This window comes from Acomys russatus, chromosome 2, assembly GCF_903995435.1.
Source record: "Acomys russatus chromosome 2, mAcoRus1.1, whole genome shotgun sequence".
NCBI lineage: Eukaryota > Metazoa > Chordata > Mammalia > Rodentia > Muridae > Acomys > Acomys russatus.
The window spans coordinates 105,768,642-105,789,329 of record NC_067138.1 but is presented as its reverse complement, the minus strand read 5'-3'; the positions used below and the strand labels follow the sequence as shown (position 1 = coordinate 105,789,329).

The following is a 20,688-nucleotide window of genomic DNA, read 5'->3' as shown; positions in this document are numbered from 1 at the left end:
GTACTTAATTAAAATTGTTATTACTTCTTCGAAGCAGTAGACAGTAATAGTGAAAAAGTTGGTTTAATTAAGTCATGGTTTACAGAATAAACACAGACTAACCTGTTTCTTAAACAGCATCACTATTTGAAACAGATCCCTCCGTGTCCCGCACTTACCTCACGTGTGCTGTGCTGTAACTGCCGAAACTCGCTTTCCAGCAAGATGTAAGCTCTGGAGTGCATGGCGAGGCAGCGGAGGGGCTGTCACTTGTCCCGGATCTCCTCAATGTTACTCAGGGCAGAGCTCTTGACTGAGTCTCCGGTCACCCTCTGACCCCAGGTTAACGGTTACTCACTCCCTGGTTATATGACTGCTATACTTAGGATTTAACAGTGACGTTCTTTTCCTGACTTCTCCCAGCCGGAACTTCCTGAAGGAAGACTGGGGTCTTTCCTATCGGTATTGTCTCACTGCCAGCCTCTACTGCAAGACAAAATTGGTGAACCACTTGAGAGAAGCTGGTGATGTTGGCAGGCGAAGAGGGATTAGAAAAAGTGCAAGCCCAAAGCAGCGCGGGCCAGGTTCTCTTTCTACCTTACAGGTGAAGCCTGTGTCAGTACAGGAGGGAAGGTGTGTGTGTGTGTGTGTGTGTGTGTGTGTGTGTGTGTGTGTGTGTGTGTGTGTGTGTGTGTGTGTGTGTGTGTGTGTGTGTGTGTGTGTGTGTGTTGGGGGGGGGGAGAGAGAAAGCAAACCAGTTGCCAAGCAACAGGCTTCTGGAGGCGGGCACAAGGTCGCTGCCTCTAGTCTAATCAGCAACGGGACTGTAGGTCATCTTAGCCAATCGATGAACAGTCTCAGTGGGGATGGCCAATGAAGTCAGCATCCAGGACAGTATCCTCCGCCCCTCAGTGCACCCGACAAGGCTGTTGTAGAGTGTCTTCTCTGCCTCCCAGCACTTGGACTGTCAATTACAAAAGCTTCACATGAGTGCTCGTCCGCCATGAGGAGTTCTCTTTGATTGTCAAGGACTGTCAGGTAATAAAAACACATGACAGGCTCTTTCAGGTCTTGGCTCCAAGATGACGCCCCCAAAAGGAGAAAAAACTATGCTGAAAAGGGCTTCAGCCATGTGCAGCCAATTCACTGTGCCCGGTGCATGCCCAAGGACAAGGCCATTAAGAAGTTTGTCTTTCGGAACATTGTAGAGCCACTGCTGTCAGGGACATATCCGAAGCCAGCGTCTTTGACGCTTTTGTGCTTCCCGAGCTCTGTGTCAAGCTGCATTACTCTAAGAGCTGTGCCATTCATAGCAAGGTGGTCAGGAAGTCCAGAAGGACCAAACACCCCTCCCCCACCACCGTTAAGACCTGCTGGTGCTGCACCATGAGTGCACCAGAGTCCATGTAAAGACAGAAGAACAGAAGAAAAACAATGCCTCAGACAAATAAAATGGGAATTATACTTAAAAAAAAAAAATGACTGGTATCCAAAGCCGGCTGCCCTTTGCAAAACCTTCCAAAATCCTATTTCTAAAACTAAAACCATTCCTGCTTCCCAGATAGGCTTCTACTCCCAATTATTCCTCTCTCTTCCAGGCTGGGTAGTTGAAAGCAAAGCCAATTCTTTTCATCTTCAGGACTTTCATTCACCAAACTTCAGCCCAGTACTAACAATCTTGTCACTTTGCCTAGACACAGGCTATCTTCTCATAGCACCACTTGCCATAGATTTAAACTAGTATGCAAGCATGTGATTCCTTCTTTAAATACTTTAATGGGACCTGGCTAACTCCCCAGACCATTTTGTGTTTTAAACATCGACTGACTATCCTACCGTTTTCCCATCCTGTTTCACATTGAGGCACCCCGGGTTCAGAACTGCCATGCCTTTTCCCTGTAGGTACCAGTCTGCCTGTGTCCAGCCGTCCTCTCTGCCTGGCCTTCCTTGCTATTTTCTGATCATCAATTTCTACAAATCAGAAGCATCTACATTCCTCCTGAAAGCCTTTTTGAGCCACCAAGATGAGTTGTGCCCGATTTAGCCTGGGCTCATCTTCACGTACTATTGCCATGTTATTACTGATGTTCTTTCTCACTAGAATTTAAATGGTGATGTGCTTATTCCTCACTGCATTCCCACCTCCAAATCATGTGGCCCAAAAAAGGCATCATGATATAGCTGAATGAGTTAGACTGAACAGGATGAAAGAGAGAACAGCAGAAGTTTTCGTTACAAGCAAAGCAAGACTTTGGTACAGATGTGCAGAGATGAGGGATGCCTGGGGGGCTTAATTAGCCCTCAGCATCTAGGAGGTTAATGTCTAAAAGAGAGTAGTAAGGAGGGCAGCCATGGAGCAGAACCATCCTTTGTTGAGAACCAGAGCCGACAGAGCAAAGAAGAAGCAGAGTGCAGGAAGGATGGGTTGTGGGCCCAAACCCCAGAGCAACCAAAAAGAAGGTAAAGGAAATGAGAAAGTACCCACAGCTGGTGGAGCTAAGGAGACAAAAAGTTGGAAGAGTGAGTATATACCATGCGTGTCTTTCTGGGTCTGGGTTACTCACTCAGGATTACTCTTTCTAGTTTCATCCATTTGTCTACAAATTTCAAAATATTCTTGTCTTTAGTAGCTGACTAGTATTCCAGTGTGTAAATGTGCCACAGTTTCTTTGTCCATTCTTTGGTTGAGGGATATCTAGCTTTTTTCCAGATTCTGGCTATTATGAATAAGGCTTCTATGAACATAGTTAAGCAAATGTCCTTGTTGTATGGTGGAGCATCTTTTGGGTATATGCTCAGGAGTGGTATGGCTGGATCTTGAGGTAGCACTATTCCCAGATTTCTGAGAAAGCACCAGATTGACTTCCGAAATGGTTGTACAAGTTTGCACTCCCACCAGTAATGAAGGAGTGTTCCCCTTTCTCCACATCCTCACCAGCATGTGTTGTCACTTGAGTTTTTTTTATCTTAGCCATTCTGATAGGTGTAATACAAAATCTCAGAGTCCTTTTGATTTGCACTTCCCTGATAACTAAGGATGCTGAGCATTTCTTTGTTTCTTAGCCATTCGATATTCCTCTGTTCAGAATCCTCTGTTTAGCTCTGTACCCCATTTTTAAACTTTATTATTTGTTTTGGTGTTGTTTAATTTTTTGAGTTCTTTATATACTTTAGATATTATCCCTTTGTTGGAAGTAAGGTTGGTAAAGATCTTTTCCCAATTTGTACGCGATTGCTTTGTTCTATCTACAGTGTCCTTTGCATTACAGAAACTTTTCGTTTTCATGAGGTCCCATTTATTAATTGTTGACCTTAGGGCCTGAGCTGTGTTGGTGTTTTGTTCATGAAGTTCTCTCCTGTGCCAATAAGCTATAGGCTCGTCTTCATTTTTTCTTCTAACAGATTTAATGTGTCTGGTTTTATGTTGAGTTCTTTAATCCACTTGGTCTTTAGTTGTGTATAGGGTGATAAATATGGATCTATTTGCATTTTTTACAAGTAGACATCCAATTACAGCAGTACCATTTGTTGTCTTTTCTCCATTGTATGGTTTTGGCTTCTTTGTCAAAATTCAAATGACCATAGATGTGTGGACGTATTTCTGGGTCTTCAATTCAGTTCTATTGATCAACTGGCCTATTTCTATGCCAGTACCATGCCATTTCTATTACTGTCATTCTATAGTACAACTTGAGATCAGGGATGGAGATTCCACTGGAAGATCTTTTATTGTACAGGATTGTTTTAGCTCTTCTGGTTTTTTTTTCATATGATATTAAGAATTGATCTTTCAAGGTCTGTAAAGAATTGCGTAGGTATTTTAATAGGGATTGCATTGAATCTGTAGGTTGCTTTTGGTAAGATGGCCATTTTTACTGTGTTGATTCTCCCAATCCATGAGCATGGGAGATCTTTCCATTTTTTTTTTTTTTTTTTTTTTTTTTATATCTTCTTCAATTTCTTCAGAGACTTGAAGTTTTTTTTTTTTTTTCATATAAGTCATTCACTTGCTTGGTTAGAGTTATAACAAGATATTTTATATTATATATATTATATATAATATATTATATTATATTTTCATATAAGTCGTTCACTTGCTTGGTTAGAGTTATAACAAGATATTTTATATTACTTGTGGTTTCCCTAATTTCCTTCTCAGTTCATTTGCCATTAGTATACAGGAGGATTACTGACTTTTTCGAGTTGATTTTGTATCCCCCATTTTGCTGAAGGTGTTTATCAATGGTAGGAGTTCTTACATTTTTGGGGTCACTGATGTATACTATCATATCGTCTGTGAGCAGTGAACTTTAAATTCTTTCTTTCCTATTTATATCCCCTTGATCTCTTTTAGCTGTCTTATTGCTCCAGCTTGGACTTCAAGTACTATATTGAAGAGAACCCAAGAGAATGGGCAGCCTTGCCGTGTCCCTGATTTCAGTAGAATTGATTTAAGTTTCTCTCCATTGAGTTTGATGTTTGCTATAGGCTTGTTGTATATTGCCTTTACTATGCTCAGGTATGTGATGCCTTGTACCCCCAATTTCTCTAAGACTTTTAACATGAAAGGGTGTTGGATTTTGTCAAATGCTTTTTTAGCATCTAAAGAGATGATCATGAATTTTTCTTTAGTTGTTCATATGGTTGATTACATTGATGGATTTTCATATATTGAGTCACCCATGCATGCCTGAGATGATGCCTGTTTGGTCATGGAGGATGAGATTTTTTATGTGTTCTTGGACTTTTGGTTTGCAAGTATTTTATAAAGTATTTCTTTGCATCTATGTTCATAAGGGGAATTGGTTTGAAATTCTCTTTCTTTGTTGGGTCTTTGTGTGGTATTAAGGTGACTGTGGCTTCATAGAATGAGTTTGGTAGTGATCCTTCTGTTTCTATTTTGTGGAATGGTTTGAGGAGTATGGGTATTAGTTCTTCTTTGAAGGTCTGGTAGAATTCCGCACTGAATCCACCTGGCCCTGGGCTTTTTGTGGTTGGAAGACTTTTGATGACTGCTTCTATTTCCTTAGGAGATATAGGCCTATTTAATTTGTTTACTTGGTCTTGATTCTACTTTGGTAAGTGGAATTTATCAAGGGAATTGTCCATATCATTTATATTTTCAAATTTTGTGGCACATAGGCTTTTGAAGTAAGACCTAATGATTCTTTGGATTTTTTGGTATCCATTGTTATGACTCCAGTTTCATTCCTAATTTTGTTAATTTGGGTACTCTCCCTTTGTCTTTTAGTTAGTTTGGCTAAGGGTTTGTCTATCTGGTTGATATTTTCAAAGAACCAGCTCTTGGTTTTATTGATTCTTTGAATTGTTTTCTTTGTTTCTAATTTATTCATTTCAGCTCTGAGTTTAATTATTTCCAGCTGTCTACTTCTCTTGGGTGTGTCTGCTTTTTTCCCCCTAGGATTATCATGTGTTTCATTAGGTTGTTTCTATGCAATGTCTTCAATTTCTTTATGAAGGCACTTAATGCTATGAACTTTGCTCTTAGCACTGCTTTCATTGTGTCCCAAAGGTTTCGATATGTTGTGTCTTCATTTTCATTTAATTCTAGGAAGTCTTTAATTTCTTTTTTCTACCATCATTCACTTACTTTTTTGTTCTTTTTTCTTAATTAAACAGTTGTACTTTTTACATATATATTTATATTATTACACATATATACAATAGACTACCTATAGCAAGAAGAACCATGACACAATAGGAAATTATATAAATGTGTTTTTGGCTATTTGTATTTTACAGCCTTGCAGAAAACGTCTTTCCTATTTTGGTACACCTAAAATTCTGAATGTAAATCAGTATTAATTTCTTTATTTCATATCTGACCCAGTTGTCATTGAGTAAAACATTGTTCAGTTTCCATGTGTTTATAGGCTTTTTGTTAATTTTATTGTTGTTGATGTTCAGCTTTAGACCATGGTGGTCTGATAAAATGCAGGGGATTTTTTTTTCAATTTTTGGGTATCTGTTGAGGCTTGCTTTGTGACTGAGTATATGGTCAATTTTGGAAAAGGTTCCATGTGGTGTGGAGAAGAAGGTATATTATTTTGTATTTGGGTGAAAAGTTCTGTGGATGTCTGTTAGGTTCATTTGATTTATGACCTCTGTTAGCTTATTTCTCTATTTATTTTCTTCCTTGAAGAGCTGTCCATTGGTGAGAATAGGGTGTTGAAGTCTCTCACTATTATTATGTTGGGATCAATGTGTGATTTAATATTTAATAGTGTTTCCTTTATGAATGTGGATGCCCTATCATTTGGGGCATAGATATTCAGGATTTTAATGTCCTCTTGGTGGATTTTTCCTTTGATGAGAACAAAGTGTCCTTCTCCATATTTCTTGATCAATTTTAATTGAAAATCTACTTATCAGATATTAGAATGACTACTCCTGCTTGCTTCATGGGTCTGTTCACTTGGAAAATCTTTTTCAAGCCCTTTACTCTCAGGTAATGTCTACCTTTGTTGCTGAGGTGTGTTTCTTGAATGCAGCAGAATGTTGGATCTTGTTTCTGCCTCCATTTTGTTAGTCTGTGTCTTTTTTTAAAAAATATTTATTTATTTATTATGTATACAGTATTATGCCTGCATGTACTGTAGGCCAGAAGAGGGCACCAGATCTCATTGTGGATGATTGCGAGCCCCCATGTGGTTGCTGGGAATTGAACTCAGGACCTCTGGAAGAGCAGTCAGTGCTCTTAACCGCTGAGCCATCTCTCCAGCCCCAAGTCTGTGTCTTTTTATTGAGGAGTTGAGGCAATTGATGTTGAGAGGTATTAGTGACCAGAGATTGTTGGATCTTTTTATTGTGTAGTTAGTGGTGATTGTGTGTGGCTGTGCCTGTTTTGGTTTGGCTGTTGTGAGATTATCTATATACTGTATTTTCTTGGGTGTAGTTGACCTCATTGTGTTGCAGTTTTCCTTCTACTATCTTCTGTAGAGCTGGGTTGGTGTTTAGATATTGTTTAAATTTGGTTTTGTCATGGAATATCTTGTTTTCTCCATCTTTGGTGATTGAAAGTTTTGGTGGACATAGTAGTCTGGGTTGGCATCTCTGGTCTCTTAGTGTCAGGATGACCTTATCCCAGGCCTTTCTGGCTTTCATGGTCTGTTGAGAAATCAGGAGTAATTCTGATTGGTCTGTCTTTCTATGTTATGGCTTTTCCCCTTGCTGCTTTTAATATCTTTTCTTTGTTCTGCAGATTTAGTGTTTTGATTATTATGTAGCAGGAGGAATTTTTTTTTTCTGGTCTAGCCTATTTGGTGTTCTGTAGCTTCTTGTATGGTCAAGGGTATCTCTTTCTTTAGGTTGAGGAAATTTTCTTCTATGATTTTCTTAAAAACATTTTCTGGTACTTGGAACCTGGCATCTTCCTTTTCATCTACTCCTATAATCCCGAGGTTATGCCTTCTCATGGTGTCATCGATTTCTTGGATGCTTTGTGTCATGAATTTTTATGTTTTAATATTTTCTTTGAGAGCCATATCAATTTCTTCTATTGTCTCTTCATCCTCTGAGAGTCTCTCCTCCATGTGTTGAATTCTGTTGGTTATACTTGTCTGTTGGATTCCTGATTTCTTCTCTAACTGTTCCATTTCAAGAGTCTTCTTGATTTGCATTTTCTTAATTGCTTCTAATTCTGTTTTCATATTTTGAACAGCTTTACGTATTTGCTTTGCCTGTTTGACTGTGGTTTCCTGTTTCTCCTCAATGGCCTCTATTTGTTTGTTTGTATTTTCCTGGAGTTCTTGGAAGGATCTATTCATTTCCTCTTTATAATGCTCAAATAATTGTATAAGCATAGCTTTCATGTCATTTTCATGAGATTCAGCTGCATTAGAGTATCTGTTGTTGTCTGGGCTTTCTGTTGGAGCCACGTTGTCTTCAGTTTTGTTTGTCTTCTTATCCTTTCCTTTAGGCATCTGCTGAGGGAGCTTGGGATTTCTAAGCTGGCAGTCATGGGGGGTGAGTACCTTTGGAAAGTAGTTGCTTCATTTACTGGGTTGGCAGACACTGTCCTCCTGGAGCTAGATTCATCTAAGCTCTGCCATGTTGGATCTGGAATTTAGTAGAGTTCCTCTGACTACTTGTTCTCCTCAAAGGAGTCAGCCACAGAGTAGAAGAAAATGCTGTGTTGTTTCCAGTGCATTGATCCTTTGTTCCACAGGGGGACTACCTGCTCTAGTGCTCAGAAGAGTGCAGAATGTTTGGAGTGTGTGATTCCCAATGGTGAAGAAAGTCCAGCTACAGTGGGGGTGGGGGTGGGGATGGGGGCTTCTTCTTCTTTAAAAAAATTTTTTTATTCATTATGTATGCAGTGCTCTGCCTACATGTACACCTGCAGGCCAGAAGAGGGCATCAGATCACATTGCAGATGGTTGTGAGCCACCATGTGCTTTCTGGGAATTAAACACAGGACTTTTTGAAGACCAGATAGTGCTCTTAACCTCTGAGCCATATCTCCAACCCTGAGGGGACTTCTTCTTATCCATACCAATTGTTCAGTCTGAGAAGTCCCCAAGAGTGGGATTTGCACCGGCAGCCTGTCTGGTCATGAGCATTGTTGAGCTTCTGAACCTCTGCTCCCCATGGGGCCTGCACTCCCTCCAGTATTTGGAGGAGTACAGGATGCTCAGGGTGTGACTCCCAAACTTGGGGTATGTGCAGCCACCATGGGGTGGACATGGGGGCTTCTTCTGAACCTTCTCAATTGTTCAGTCTGAGAAGTCCCCAAGACTGTGTTTTGGAGTAATAGCTCTGTTATCCAGGGGCTCTTCACTCTTCAATATTCAGAGGAGTGCAGGGTGTTCAAAGTTTGTGCTTTCCGAACTGGGAGTTGTCCATTTGCGATGAAGTGGGAGGTTGGTCAGTCCATTTCCCAGCCTTTGCTCCTCTTTTCTCTAGACATGGTATATATTGTGTGCCGCCATCTTGTCCCTCTCTGATAACAGTCTCAATACAACAACAGTAAATTACATCACTATATTTTATGACAGTATGAGTGAAAATCCTTTGCAAGGTCAGTGCAAAGACTGGGATTGGTTCTTCCTCACCAGATCTGAAGTTCTCAGGGTAGTCTTTGCAAGAGCACAGCGAAGATCATGTTCCACAACAAATCTTCATCCATATTTAGATTTCATAACCAACAAGCTAGAAACCCTGTTTCATAGAGATGTGTTTTTGGAAATGAAAGAAGAAGGTGCAACAAAGTCTCAGAACAGGATATGACTACAAACACTTAATCCTGGATTTTCTACCTGGCATTGTAGAGAAATCAACTCTCACTGCATCATTGTTAGTAAGCTCAGTACAGTCCTCTTGTGCTATCTTAGAAGCATCAACTTTGACTGTGAATGGGCTTCTGGAAAGTGCAAATGGTGTGTCAGGTAAAATTGGAAAATATGATGAAATTTTATCTATATGCATATACAAGTGTTCTTTCACAGAAATGATCACCATAGTCCTTTTGTCTGATTCAGTGTCATGTCCTTCAAAGAAAGCAGATAATGTAAGCAACATGCAAATTTTATTTTCATCCTTTCCCCCCCAAAGTGCAGTTTCATTTGGAATGATCAGATTTTTTCAGACAAACCAAGGTATGTTGCATTTGGTCCTTGCAGTGATAAATTCAACTCATTCAAATGGCAAAGATGTCAACCAAGTAAGTTGTTTTTTTGTAATTCACTTTTATCGCTGAAAAGTGCTCTGAAATATGGTTTTGTTTTTTGGTTAAAAAAATGTTTTGAGTTCATCACGAAGCTCAAGAACATGTTTAAAATTTTTTTCCCCCTTGACAACCATCCAGATCATTTCACAGTGACAACGAGAGTGCTCACCTTTACAAATTTTGATGGAACTTATGACACTTCTTGTAACGCTGTGGCAGTGTCTTAATTGCTAGTATTTGCCAATAATTGTACAGTGAATTCTGGTGAATTCTGTTGGCTCATCTGGTACCAAATGTTGAAATCCAGATCAACACCCTAGTGTAGCTGGAGCGCCGTATATGCAAACCCCACAGACCTTTCCCCAAGAGATCTTGTGCTCTTTTAGAAATGAGCCAACCAACGGTGATAAGTATGTTATGTGCAGTAGTTGTCTCAAGAGGTGTGGAGAAAAGAAACTCACCTTTAAAGTCACCATCATTAACATGCCTCACATAAACCAGTAACTGTGAATGGCTTGAAGCATCTATAGATTTATCAAGATGGATATTAAATATTGGAAGTGGAACAGATTTAATTTCCAGGATTACCTGATCAAGAATATCAGCAGAGGCACTGGACATATGGACAGTGGTTAAAAGCACTGTCTGCTCTTCCAGAGGTCCTGAGTTCAATTCCCAGCAATCCCAAGATGGCTCACAACCATCTATACTATGATATGATTCCCTCTTCTGGCATGTAGGTGTACATGCCGATAGTGCATTCATATACATAAAACAAATATTTTAAAAAACCAAGAAACATGTCCTATTCTGCAGTGTTGTTAGATAAGGAAATTACACTCAATTGTGTAACAAATTTGTCTCTGATCATAACTCAAACAATATCTTTGGCTTCTGGCAACAGTAAATCCTCAGCAATGGTATGAGGTTTCATGGCTCTGGTGACTCTGAGCACGATCAAATATGAAACGTCAGTGGCTGCTTTGTTTTGTTTGCGGTACTTGCCGCTAGTGTCAAGTTTGGCTTTCTTGAGTCTATCAGCTTTGCTTCTAAAATAGTTGGTGTCCTTGCTCCCAAACCTTGGATGCTTGCTATCAGAAGGGCATTTTAGTTTGTTCCACTTCATAGATTCAGCTGATAGAACTTCACAACAAATAACACATTTTAGTTTCTCAATTCCTCCTGTAATTATTGAGGTAAAACCCTACTGTAAAATATCCTCACTACATATTTTTTCTTTTTTTTGTCTTTCAAATAGCTTTAGTGAATTTATATTAAATAATAGCTCTTTACAAGTTTAAATAATTTTAATGTATTTTTATTAAATATTTTTTATTTTTTACATATACATTTATATACTACACATATATACAATAAACTACCTACAGCAAGAAGAACCATGAAACAATCAGAAATGATATAAATGTTCCATTCTTAGTGTTTTGGCTATTTGTATTTGGCAGCTTTGAAGAAAAAACTTTCCTATCTTGGTGCATCTAAAATTCTGAATGTAATTTAATATCTATCATATCTCATCATTATCAACTTAAAATATCTATCTAGACCTAAAAACATCTTAGCCCCTATACAACTAAGCTTAATAGTAAAACTAAACTATTTGGTCTTCAACACCATCAGAGACTTGAGGAATAAAATCAGTTTACCTGTGTATACAGGGAGTGCAGGTTAATAACTTGGCAAATGAGATGACAAAGACAGTTTGCTGAGATATTTTTTCATTAACATTCTTTTCTAGATGATCCATTGTCATGCAATGGCTTTCTAATGAAAATGATACATAACAATAGCCTTAACGACACAGAAGCTGATACATGACATAGTTCAGTCAATACAGTTCATTAGGGCTTCCTGTGATTTACCATTCCCTCTCTCTCTCTCTCTCTCTCTCTCTCTCTCTCTCTCTCTCTCTCTCTCTCTCTGTGTGTGTTTACATACCTGTTACCATCACAAGGGGGCAATATTCACGCCAGCCTCAGCTGAAATATAAAAAGACCAAGTAGGATCCAGACTAAGTTAGACTGGTACACACACACATACACACACACACACACACACACACACACACACACACACACACACACACACTGCAGTAGTTGATGATTTTACAGGTACATGATTTTACATTTACCCAGTAATTATAGTTCATGCAGTGTTGTTTTTACCTCCAATACTGCTGGTTCTAACTCAGTAGACACTCTCTACATGTGTGACTTGTCTGCTGTAGGTACCTTATGGCACCAACCCTGTCTCATACACTTGTATTTGTTTTAGGTGTATGGGATGGGTTGGCATGATGCTGTTGTTATGCATGTGTATCTGCGTGTGGGGGGACCTGCCAGGCATGGATTGAGGAACAGTGTCTCAGTTCCTCAAACCATCAGCATTTCATGGTTTCTGACAGTGAAAGGGTCGTTTGGCCTCCCAAAGAAATTGCCACCCACAGGTTGAGAACTACTGCCTAGACCCTTTATTTTGATATTTTGATATTCTGTCTCCCGTTTGATGCATTCTACTTGTAAGGCTTTCCTTTGAATTTTCTAGTTGGTATATTGTTTTTTTTTTTTTTTTTTTCCATCTCCATTTCTGTTTCAGTCCTCTGCAATGTTTTCATCTCCTGATTGAATTCCATTCTCAAGTCTTGAACTGTTTTGTCATTTCCATCAACCTTATACTTATGTTTTCTTGGGCATCACTCAGGCATTCATTCTCTTTTAGCTCTTTCTCCTTGATTTCACTGAGTTGTTTCTTTGTGTTATCTTTAAATTCCTTGAATCCTTTGATGAGGATTATGATTCTTTTAAATTCAGTATCCTGGAATTCATCTAGGTAATTACCATTGGCAAGTAGTTCTATAGGACTGGTAGGTCTTAGAGAGAAGATGCTGGCTTGGTATTTCATGTTGTTGGTATTCTTGCAATGAGATCTGGGCATGTGGATTTCCTCTGTTAGTTCTAAGGTCTTTTTTTAATGGATGAAGTAAGTTTCTGGGAAAGATAAGATGTGTTGGGTCTAGAGGTTGAAAATAGCTTGGGTGGAATGAAGTCATATGGACAGAGCGGGCTGACCTGGTGTACAGGATGTGCTTCCTGTTCTAAGTTGGGAGTGTGAGCATAGAAAGGTCTGAGGGGAAAGTTTGGATATGACATGGAAGAGTACTGTGGATTGGCAGGCAATTAGCCAAACCTAGAGCTCCCCTACAATAAAATACGGGAAAGACCAGATAAAGCTGTTGCACTAGTTATGGGACCCAGGCTAAATCTAATAGGTTGCAGCAAATGAGCATTGAGTGGTAGTAGGGGTATTTCACCAGGCTAGACCCTGGAAGAGAATGTGGGAAGACTGGGTGGTCTCATAGGTAGGGAGATGGCTCTTAGCAGAAGCTTAGAGATTGGCAGGAGAGCAGGAAAAGCAGGTGGGGCCAGCCTGTAGCTTTTGGAGCTTCTATCTCACGAAATTGTCCATCCAGGAAAGGCAGACCATCACTGTGTGGAACAGTGTCCATCTCCAACTTGGAACTAAAGGTGAGTCCTGATTGAACATTATCTATTCATTAAGGACGGTCTCTGATTTCTGTAACATACGTATGTATGTATATATATATGTATATATATATATATATATATATATGGCTTAAAATGCTTAGCCATTGAGAATAGTTTATCATATGTTTTATTTTAGTATTTTCATCCCATCGGGTGGAAAGGAGATTTAAGTAAGGGCGTCTCAGAGTTTTACTTTTGTCTTTTCCTCCTAAAAATGGGCCTATGGGTTTGAAAGGTTTTACTTTTATGACAGGCATAGACACTAAGACACGCACACACACACACACACACACACACACACACACACACACACGAACACACATGCACGCAGCACGTATGCACACACCCCTTGCACCATCTTCAGACTGGGGGATATGATGGGTTTTGTTCTACACTTAAGTGAACATTTGCTTTTGAGAGGAGGAAATTTTGTGGTGTGAGCGTAACCAACTCAAGTGAGCACTAGTGAGTCTAAGGCCTTCCAGAAGTCAGTGGTTCATAAGACGCAAGGGAATCCACGCATGACAGGTTGATTCTCTCGTGCTACATTGGAAATGGAAGAGGCCATGTGATGGTGTGGGCAGCATCCAAGAGCTGCAAGGAGCAAAAGGCCAGCAGCAATAGAGACTCAGAGTATCTATCCACCAACTGCAAAACACGGAGTTCTGCCACAATCTCCTAAGTTTGGAAGGGAACTAGAATTCCAGATCATAACATCCAGCACTCTGTGAGACCCTGAGCAGATAATGACATCAAGCTATGCTGAGATCATGTTGATGGAACTGTTGTAATCAGTGGATGCTATGTTGAGATGCTAAGTTATATGCAGTTTGTGCATGCTGCATCTGAAATTAGGGGTAGAACTGGTTTCCAAGTTTTTCTGACCTTGGAACATTTATTATGTACTGTGCTGGGTGAGCACTTCTAGTCCCCAAGTCTGAAGTCCAAAATACACCAAGATCTGAAGCTAGCAACTCAGAAAGTTTCAGATTTTGAAGACCTTCATATTTTGGATTTTTGGATCAAGGATGTTCAACTTTATTTCATATTGCATCAATATTGAATAAATACAGCATCTATCCAGAGGACACAACTGTTGAGCAAGAAATATTGTATCATGGAAAACTGGCCCCTTACTGACCTGTGTTTATCCCGGTTTGCTGCAAAAAGAACCTGAAACCAGTGAGTAGCTATTCCCACTTCACTTTGGCCAAGGTAAGGGGATAAATATGAACAAGCAATCTTTAAAATTCAAGATCAGCTAGAGCTCACATACAAATTTTCATCATCCTTGGTGAGCCTGGCATCAGACTGTGTAATTGTTTGACGTATGCAATGTTACTGAGGCTGTCTCCAGCTTTGAAACCAGGCATCCCATCCCCCCTTCCTTTTTAAAAATAATTCTTTCCCTCAGGACTTGAACAGATGTTTTCATTTTGCCTCAACGAAAAGACTGTTTTCCTCATCCACCAGGAATATGTCCCAGTACAAAGTGCTAACCTCGTTTGGATTTGAACCCCCATCCTCAAGAGCACAAGGAGATGGAGGGACGCCAAATGTCAGCTCAGCTGTGAGACGTGTTTTAGATCATATTTTGACGTATGATACGCTGTTAACCAGAAAACTAAGTGCAGCACACATGCTTCTAGTCACGGGTTTCAAATCAGATGATCTCTTCTTTGTCTTGAAGACCTTTTGATGTGCGTTCCCAATATTGAGTTTCTCTGCTTTTAATAATCTTATATTCCTTCCTCAATATAAATGTCACGAAAAGTACCGAATGCTAATCTTCAAAGATCAAACAGGAAGAAAGAGGTGGGCAGCCAAACTCAGTGGCTTGAATTCTTGAAATTTCTCATTTAAAACATTTATTTTCACTAATAAAAAGCCTCAGCTGAAGGCACACTTGCTCTTCTTTTCAAAGTTGGAGCCCCCGGATTTCAGAATTATTTAACAACGTAACTTGACCTTTTGCTGTTGAGACACCTGAGATGCAAGACCCCTAATCTTTATTTAGAGCTAAATATGAATAACAGAAGACCTCAGAACCAACACACACTGGCCTTTATTTGGCCATCTTTGCTTTGGCTGGTATGACCCTGCTGTGCCTGGGACAAAAGACTTGGCAGTGCCAACCCTGGAAGAGTCCCGAGCAAACTGGCTTGGTTTGTCATGGGAGCTTCAGTTCCATGGTACTTTTTTTTCTCTTCTTTAGTGGGAATTGTGTAATAACTTGATAAAAGCCACTTACTTGTTTTGGAACTTGGCCATTAAAAAGCACCCAATTTCTTTCCTATGACAGGCTGGCATTCAAGCCCCCACAATCAAAGTTATGAAAGTCATGCTCAAATCATGTTAGGGGAAGATGCTGGAGGTGTCTGTGATGAAGGTGTGCAGGGTCCACCAGGGACGCTACATGTGCTGAAGTGTTTTAGGAGAACAGGGTCTCTTTTCATTTCCCCACCGGAAAATGCCATCTGTCGAGAGGCACAGCATTTATAATGTCTGAGTGCAATTGTGGATGGGCGTTTAAAAGGCACAATTATTCCAGGCTTCCTTCATGCATGTCACTTTAATATACCTTTCCATGGTGTTTTCAGTTGCCCTCTAGGGGTAGATCTAGAAATTCAACACGGGTGAGCCTTTGAGGTGGTAGTCAGCTTGCAAGGGTAGGGATGACATATGGTTTAGGGATGGCTTAGGGATGCTTCTTGAAGCTGTTTTTACTTATTGTGTGCTTATGAGGGCTGGCTAGAAAAGAGATGATGGAAACTACTGATGGACAAAGCACACCCCCACATCTTCAGCATCAGTGCTGGGGTGTTCTACATTATAACATAGGCATGAATAAAAAGAATGTTCTGAGCTCTATTAACTTCACTTGAAAATAATGTATCCTTTTATAAAAATGTATAAAACAGGAGAAATTGTAATATTACTATTTTTTGAGCAAGTACCATATACCAGATACTTATTTGTTCATAATATATATTTATGTCTCTATCTACATGTACATATGTAAGTATACTTTTACTAGATGTTCTGGTTGATTGGTTTTACAAAAAAGCTATAAAATCGTATAGACTGAATTTTCTGAGAACTTTAGGTCAGGCTTTTTCTCTAAAATTACAATGATTTAGCTCATTTTAAAGATCTTATGAAACTGATATAGGTTGGGGTGAAGAAACTGGCTCAGTAATTGAAGTTCATATGTCCGTGAGTGAGTGATAGGGAGATAACACAAGGTTTGCCTTTCTTTGATGATATTGGTGATTGAGCCAGGTCCTTGAGTTCACTAAGCATGCACCTTACCGTAACTCACCTATACTCTCAGCCCAGAACCCTTTTAACCATAATGCTATACTTAGACCATACCCTAGATAAGGAAATAGGGTGCATTAGTTACTCATGGCCAGCCATGAGCTCCTCTGCTGCTGGAGTTGAAAACAGGTTTCTACTCTTTCATTAAGAAAAAGGAAGCCAGCCAGGTACAGTGTACATGCCTATAATCCCAGCACTCCAGGAGGCAGGGGCAAGCAAATCTCTGTGAGTTTGAGGTCAGCGTGGTCTACAAAATGAGTCTAAGACAGCCAAATCTACACACACAGGAAACTCTGTCTCAAAGGGAGGGATAACAGAGGGAAAAAAAGGAAAAAAGAAAAAGAAAAGAGGAAAAAAAAAAAAAAAAAGGAAGCCTGAATATGGTGATCCATGCTATGTCTAAGAACTTTTTCTTAGGCGCCTTTTATGATACATTCTGCAGTAGTCTTGATGGGTTATACTTTGTAGGCGAGTGTGGCAATAACCAAACTAAACAATGATTACTATGGCACAAGGGTACCTAATATATGTCATTGATTATTAAGCTTTTCTGACTGAGTGCTAGGTTGTCTAGTCTAATATGTTGAAGTTCTTTATTTTTAAATTATTTTATTTTAAAATATTTTTATCGACTTTTTGGTATACAAAAAATGTTTTCCCTCCTTCAACTCCTCCCACACCCTCCTCCTCCCCAATTTCAAGTCCTTTCTTTATCTCTCCGTTTAGAAAACAGAATAGTAAAAACCCCCACAAAACAAAACCCTTGAAAGTACAAAATCAGAAACAATATTAGACAAACAAAAGACAAATAAGACAAAAAATTACATAACCAGAGCAATATGAGACCAAAAGTCTTTACAAAAATATCACTGAATTCATTTTGTGTTCTCTACTGCTGGGCATGAAGCTTACCCTTAACTGTAATTAATAAACTCAATGGGACACCATTGGGGAAAACTAATTTTTTCTTTGCAAGTGGATGTCAGTTGGAGACAGCTTCTTGGTTGTCCACTTTCTCCCTTTCACTGCTGGAACCATCTCTGACTTGAACCGATGTAGGCCCTGTGCATGCCACAGTCCCTATGAGTTCATATGTGCATCTGTTCTGTTGTGTCTGAAAGACACTCTTCTTTGTGTTACCCATCCCCTCTATCTCATACAATTGGCTCCTTTTCTCAGTGGGGAGTGGTTTGATGAAGATATCTCATTTAGGACTGAGTGTTCCAATTTCTCTTACTCTCTGTACTTTGCACAGACGTGGGTTTCTGTGTACTAGAAGGAGAAGCTTTTATGATGACGGCTGAGTAAGACACTCATCTGTGAGTATAGCAGAATGTCATTAGGAGACATTTTACTGTGATGGTTCTTTAACAGAAAAATAGCTATTTGGTTTTTCCCTGGGCCCATGGCCTATCCAGTCTCAGGATTTTGGCCACTTTAACAGAGTCAGGCATGTGTTCCACCTTGTGGAATGGGCCTTAAATCCATCCAGAGAGTGGTTGGTTGCTCACACAGTGTTGGTGCCACTATTGCACCAGCATGCCATGAAGGCAGGTCACCTTTGTAGATCACAGGTTTTGTAGATGGGTTGGTGTTTGCCTTTCTCCTCTCAAAGCATGCAGAAAACCTTCCAGGACCATGAACACTAGTCAGTACGGATGAAAGCTCTAGGTAGGTACCAGCTTGACTTCTCTGTGTTCAAAGAGATATTTAAGTAATATCTTTAGAAACAAACCTTTACCATCAGTTTGTGAAGCGCAACCAAGAGCTTTGATGATAAGCCTAGGTTGTTTGGGTGGCTTCTATGGGGACTCTTTGGCCAACAACTTGATTAGATGCAATTCATTCCTAGCACTAGAGGTTGAACTTGGTGCCAAAAGATGTCTAGGGGCATTAACTCCCCCATTATTTGGTGATTCCATTTAGATTTTTTCTATGTATTTTAAAAAGCTTCTCCTGTAGTAGGTTTCCATATGATCCCTCAAATCGTCATTAGTGTTAGTTGCTCCTCTCCGTATCCCCCCACCCCTCTCTTCCACTCCCTTTTCTTTTTTATACTCTTGCTATAGTTTCTGCTCTGTTTCCATAGCTATATATTTTACACCCCCTTCCCTTGGAGTTCCTCTCTGCCACACCAGTCCTTTAATCTATACCTAACGATATATCTATACCCTCAATGGTAACATGGATTGTAATATGCGTACACAAGTATTGAAAGCTGACACCAACATCTAAGAGAATACATACAATATTTGCCATTTGGGATGGGATACCTTAGATGGTTGTTTCTAGCTCCATACATTTACCTGAAAATTTCATTTTTTTTTCAACAGCCAATTAACATTCTCTTGTGTAAATGCGCCATATTTTCACTATCCATTCACCCATTGGTAGACATACAGGCTGTTTCCAAGTTCTATTATGAGCAGAAGAGCAATGTGCATGGATGACCAAGTATCTCTCTCTGTAGTAGAATGTGGAATCCTTTGGATATAAGCTTAAGAATGGAGTGGGTGGATTTTGAGGTTAAATCCAAGCTTCCTCAGAAACTACCACACTGATTTCCACAGTTGTTGTACAAGTCTGGACTTCCACTAACAATGGATGAATATTCTCCTTAGTTTACATTCTTGCCAGCAGAGCTGCCATTTGTTTGTTTGTTTGTTTTATCATGGCCATTCTGATTTGTATAAGATGAAATTTCAAAGTAGCTTTGCTTTTCATTTCTCTGATGATTAAGTATGTTGAACATTTTAAAAAGAGGTTGTGTTTCTTTCTTACTTTCTTTTTTAAAAAAGAATGTCTGTACCCCATTTTAAAATTGGACTATATGATGATTTCTGGATTTAATTTTTATGTTATTTTTTAAAGCTCTTTATATATTTTGTATATTAGGCCTCTATAAGATCCACCTGGTTAAATCCATCTGGTTAAAAATATTTTTCATTCTGTAGCCTGCTGCTTTCTCTGAATGACAGAGTTCTTTGCCATAAGAAGCCTTTCTGTTTCATAAGGTACCATTTATTAATTGTTATTCTTAGTTCCTATGCTATCAGTGTTCAGAAGGTCTTTTCCTTTGTCAATGATTTCAAGGCTATTTCCAATTTTCTTTTCTATTGGATTTAGTATATCTGGTTTTATGGTGAGGTCTTTGATTCATTTGGAGTTGTGTTTTGTGCAGGGTGATACATACAGTTCTATCTGGATTTTTCTACATGCAGCCATCCAGTTTGACCATTTGTTGAAGACGCTGTCTAAAAAAACCCAGTATATATTTTTTGCTTCCTTGTCAAAATAACAGCTGTCCATAGATATGTAGACTTATGTCATGGTCTTCAATTTGATTTTACTGATCAATGTGTCTGTTTTAATGTAAATACCATGCTGCTTTTAATGCTATGTAGCTGTAGTACTACTTGAGATCTGGGATGGGGATAATTCCAGAAGTTCTCTTATTAGTCAAAATTGTTTTAGTTATCCAAAGCCTTTTGTCTTTCCATATGAAGCTGAAAATTGTGCTTTCAAGTTTGTAGAGGAGAATCATTGTGGACTTTTGATGGGGATTGCATTGACTCTGTAGATTGCTTTTGGTAGGATGGCCATTTTCATTGCGTTAATCCTACTGGTTTGTAGGCTTGGGAGATCTTTTTATCTTCTGATGATGTATTCCTCAACTTCTTTCTTTGGAGTCTTAAATTTTATTATATAATTCTGTCACTTGCTTGATTAGAATTATCCCAAGATATTTTATTTGTTGAATGCAGTCTGTTTGTTATTTGTATATAGGAAGGTGACTCTTTTTTTTGTTTTTGTTTTTTGTTTTTTGTTTTTTTGGTTTTTTTGTTTTGTTTTGTGTGTGTGTGTTAATTTTATATCCTGCTATTTTGGTGAAAATGTTTAGCAGCTGTAGAAGTTCACTGTTTTTTTTTTGTATATAAAATAACGTATGCATAAAATAATTTCATAAGCAAATAAGATACTTTGACTTTTTCCTTTCTTCTTTCTTCCTATTTGCATCCCCTTGATCTCGTTCAGTCATCTTATTGCTCTAGCTAAGACTCAAGTATTATATTGAATAGGAATAGAAAGAGTGGAAAACCCTGTCTTGTTCCTGATTTTACCGGAAAGGCTTAGCAT

General features: G+C 39.1%; 1 protein-coding gene across 1 annotated transcript in view; it reads right to left on the bottom strand.

The window, feature by feature from the left end:
• Positions 1-383, bottom strand: part of Ube2u (ubiquitin conjugating enzyme E2 U) — a 67,506-nt gene extending 67,123 nt beyond the window's left edge. Inside the window, exon 1 of the mRNA XM_051156912.1 lies at positions 159-383. Coding sequence (XP_051012869.1) covers positions 159-224 — 66 coding nt within the window. The 5' untranslated portion in view covers positions 225-383. The remainder of the gene's footprint in view (positions 1-158) is intronic.
• Positions 384-20,688: the final 20,305 nt, after the last annotated feature.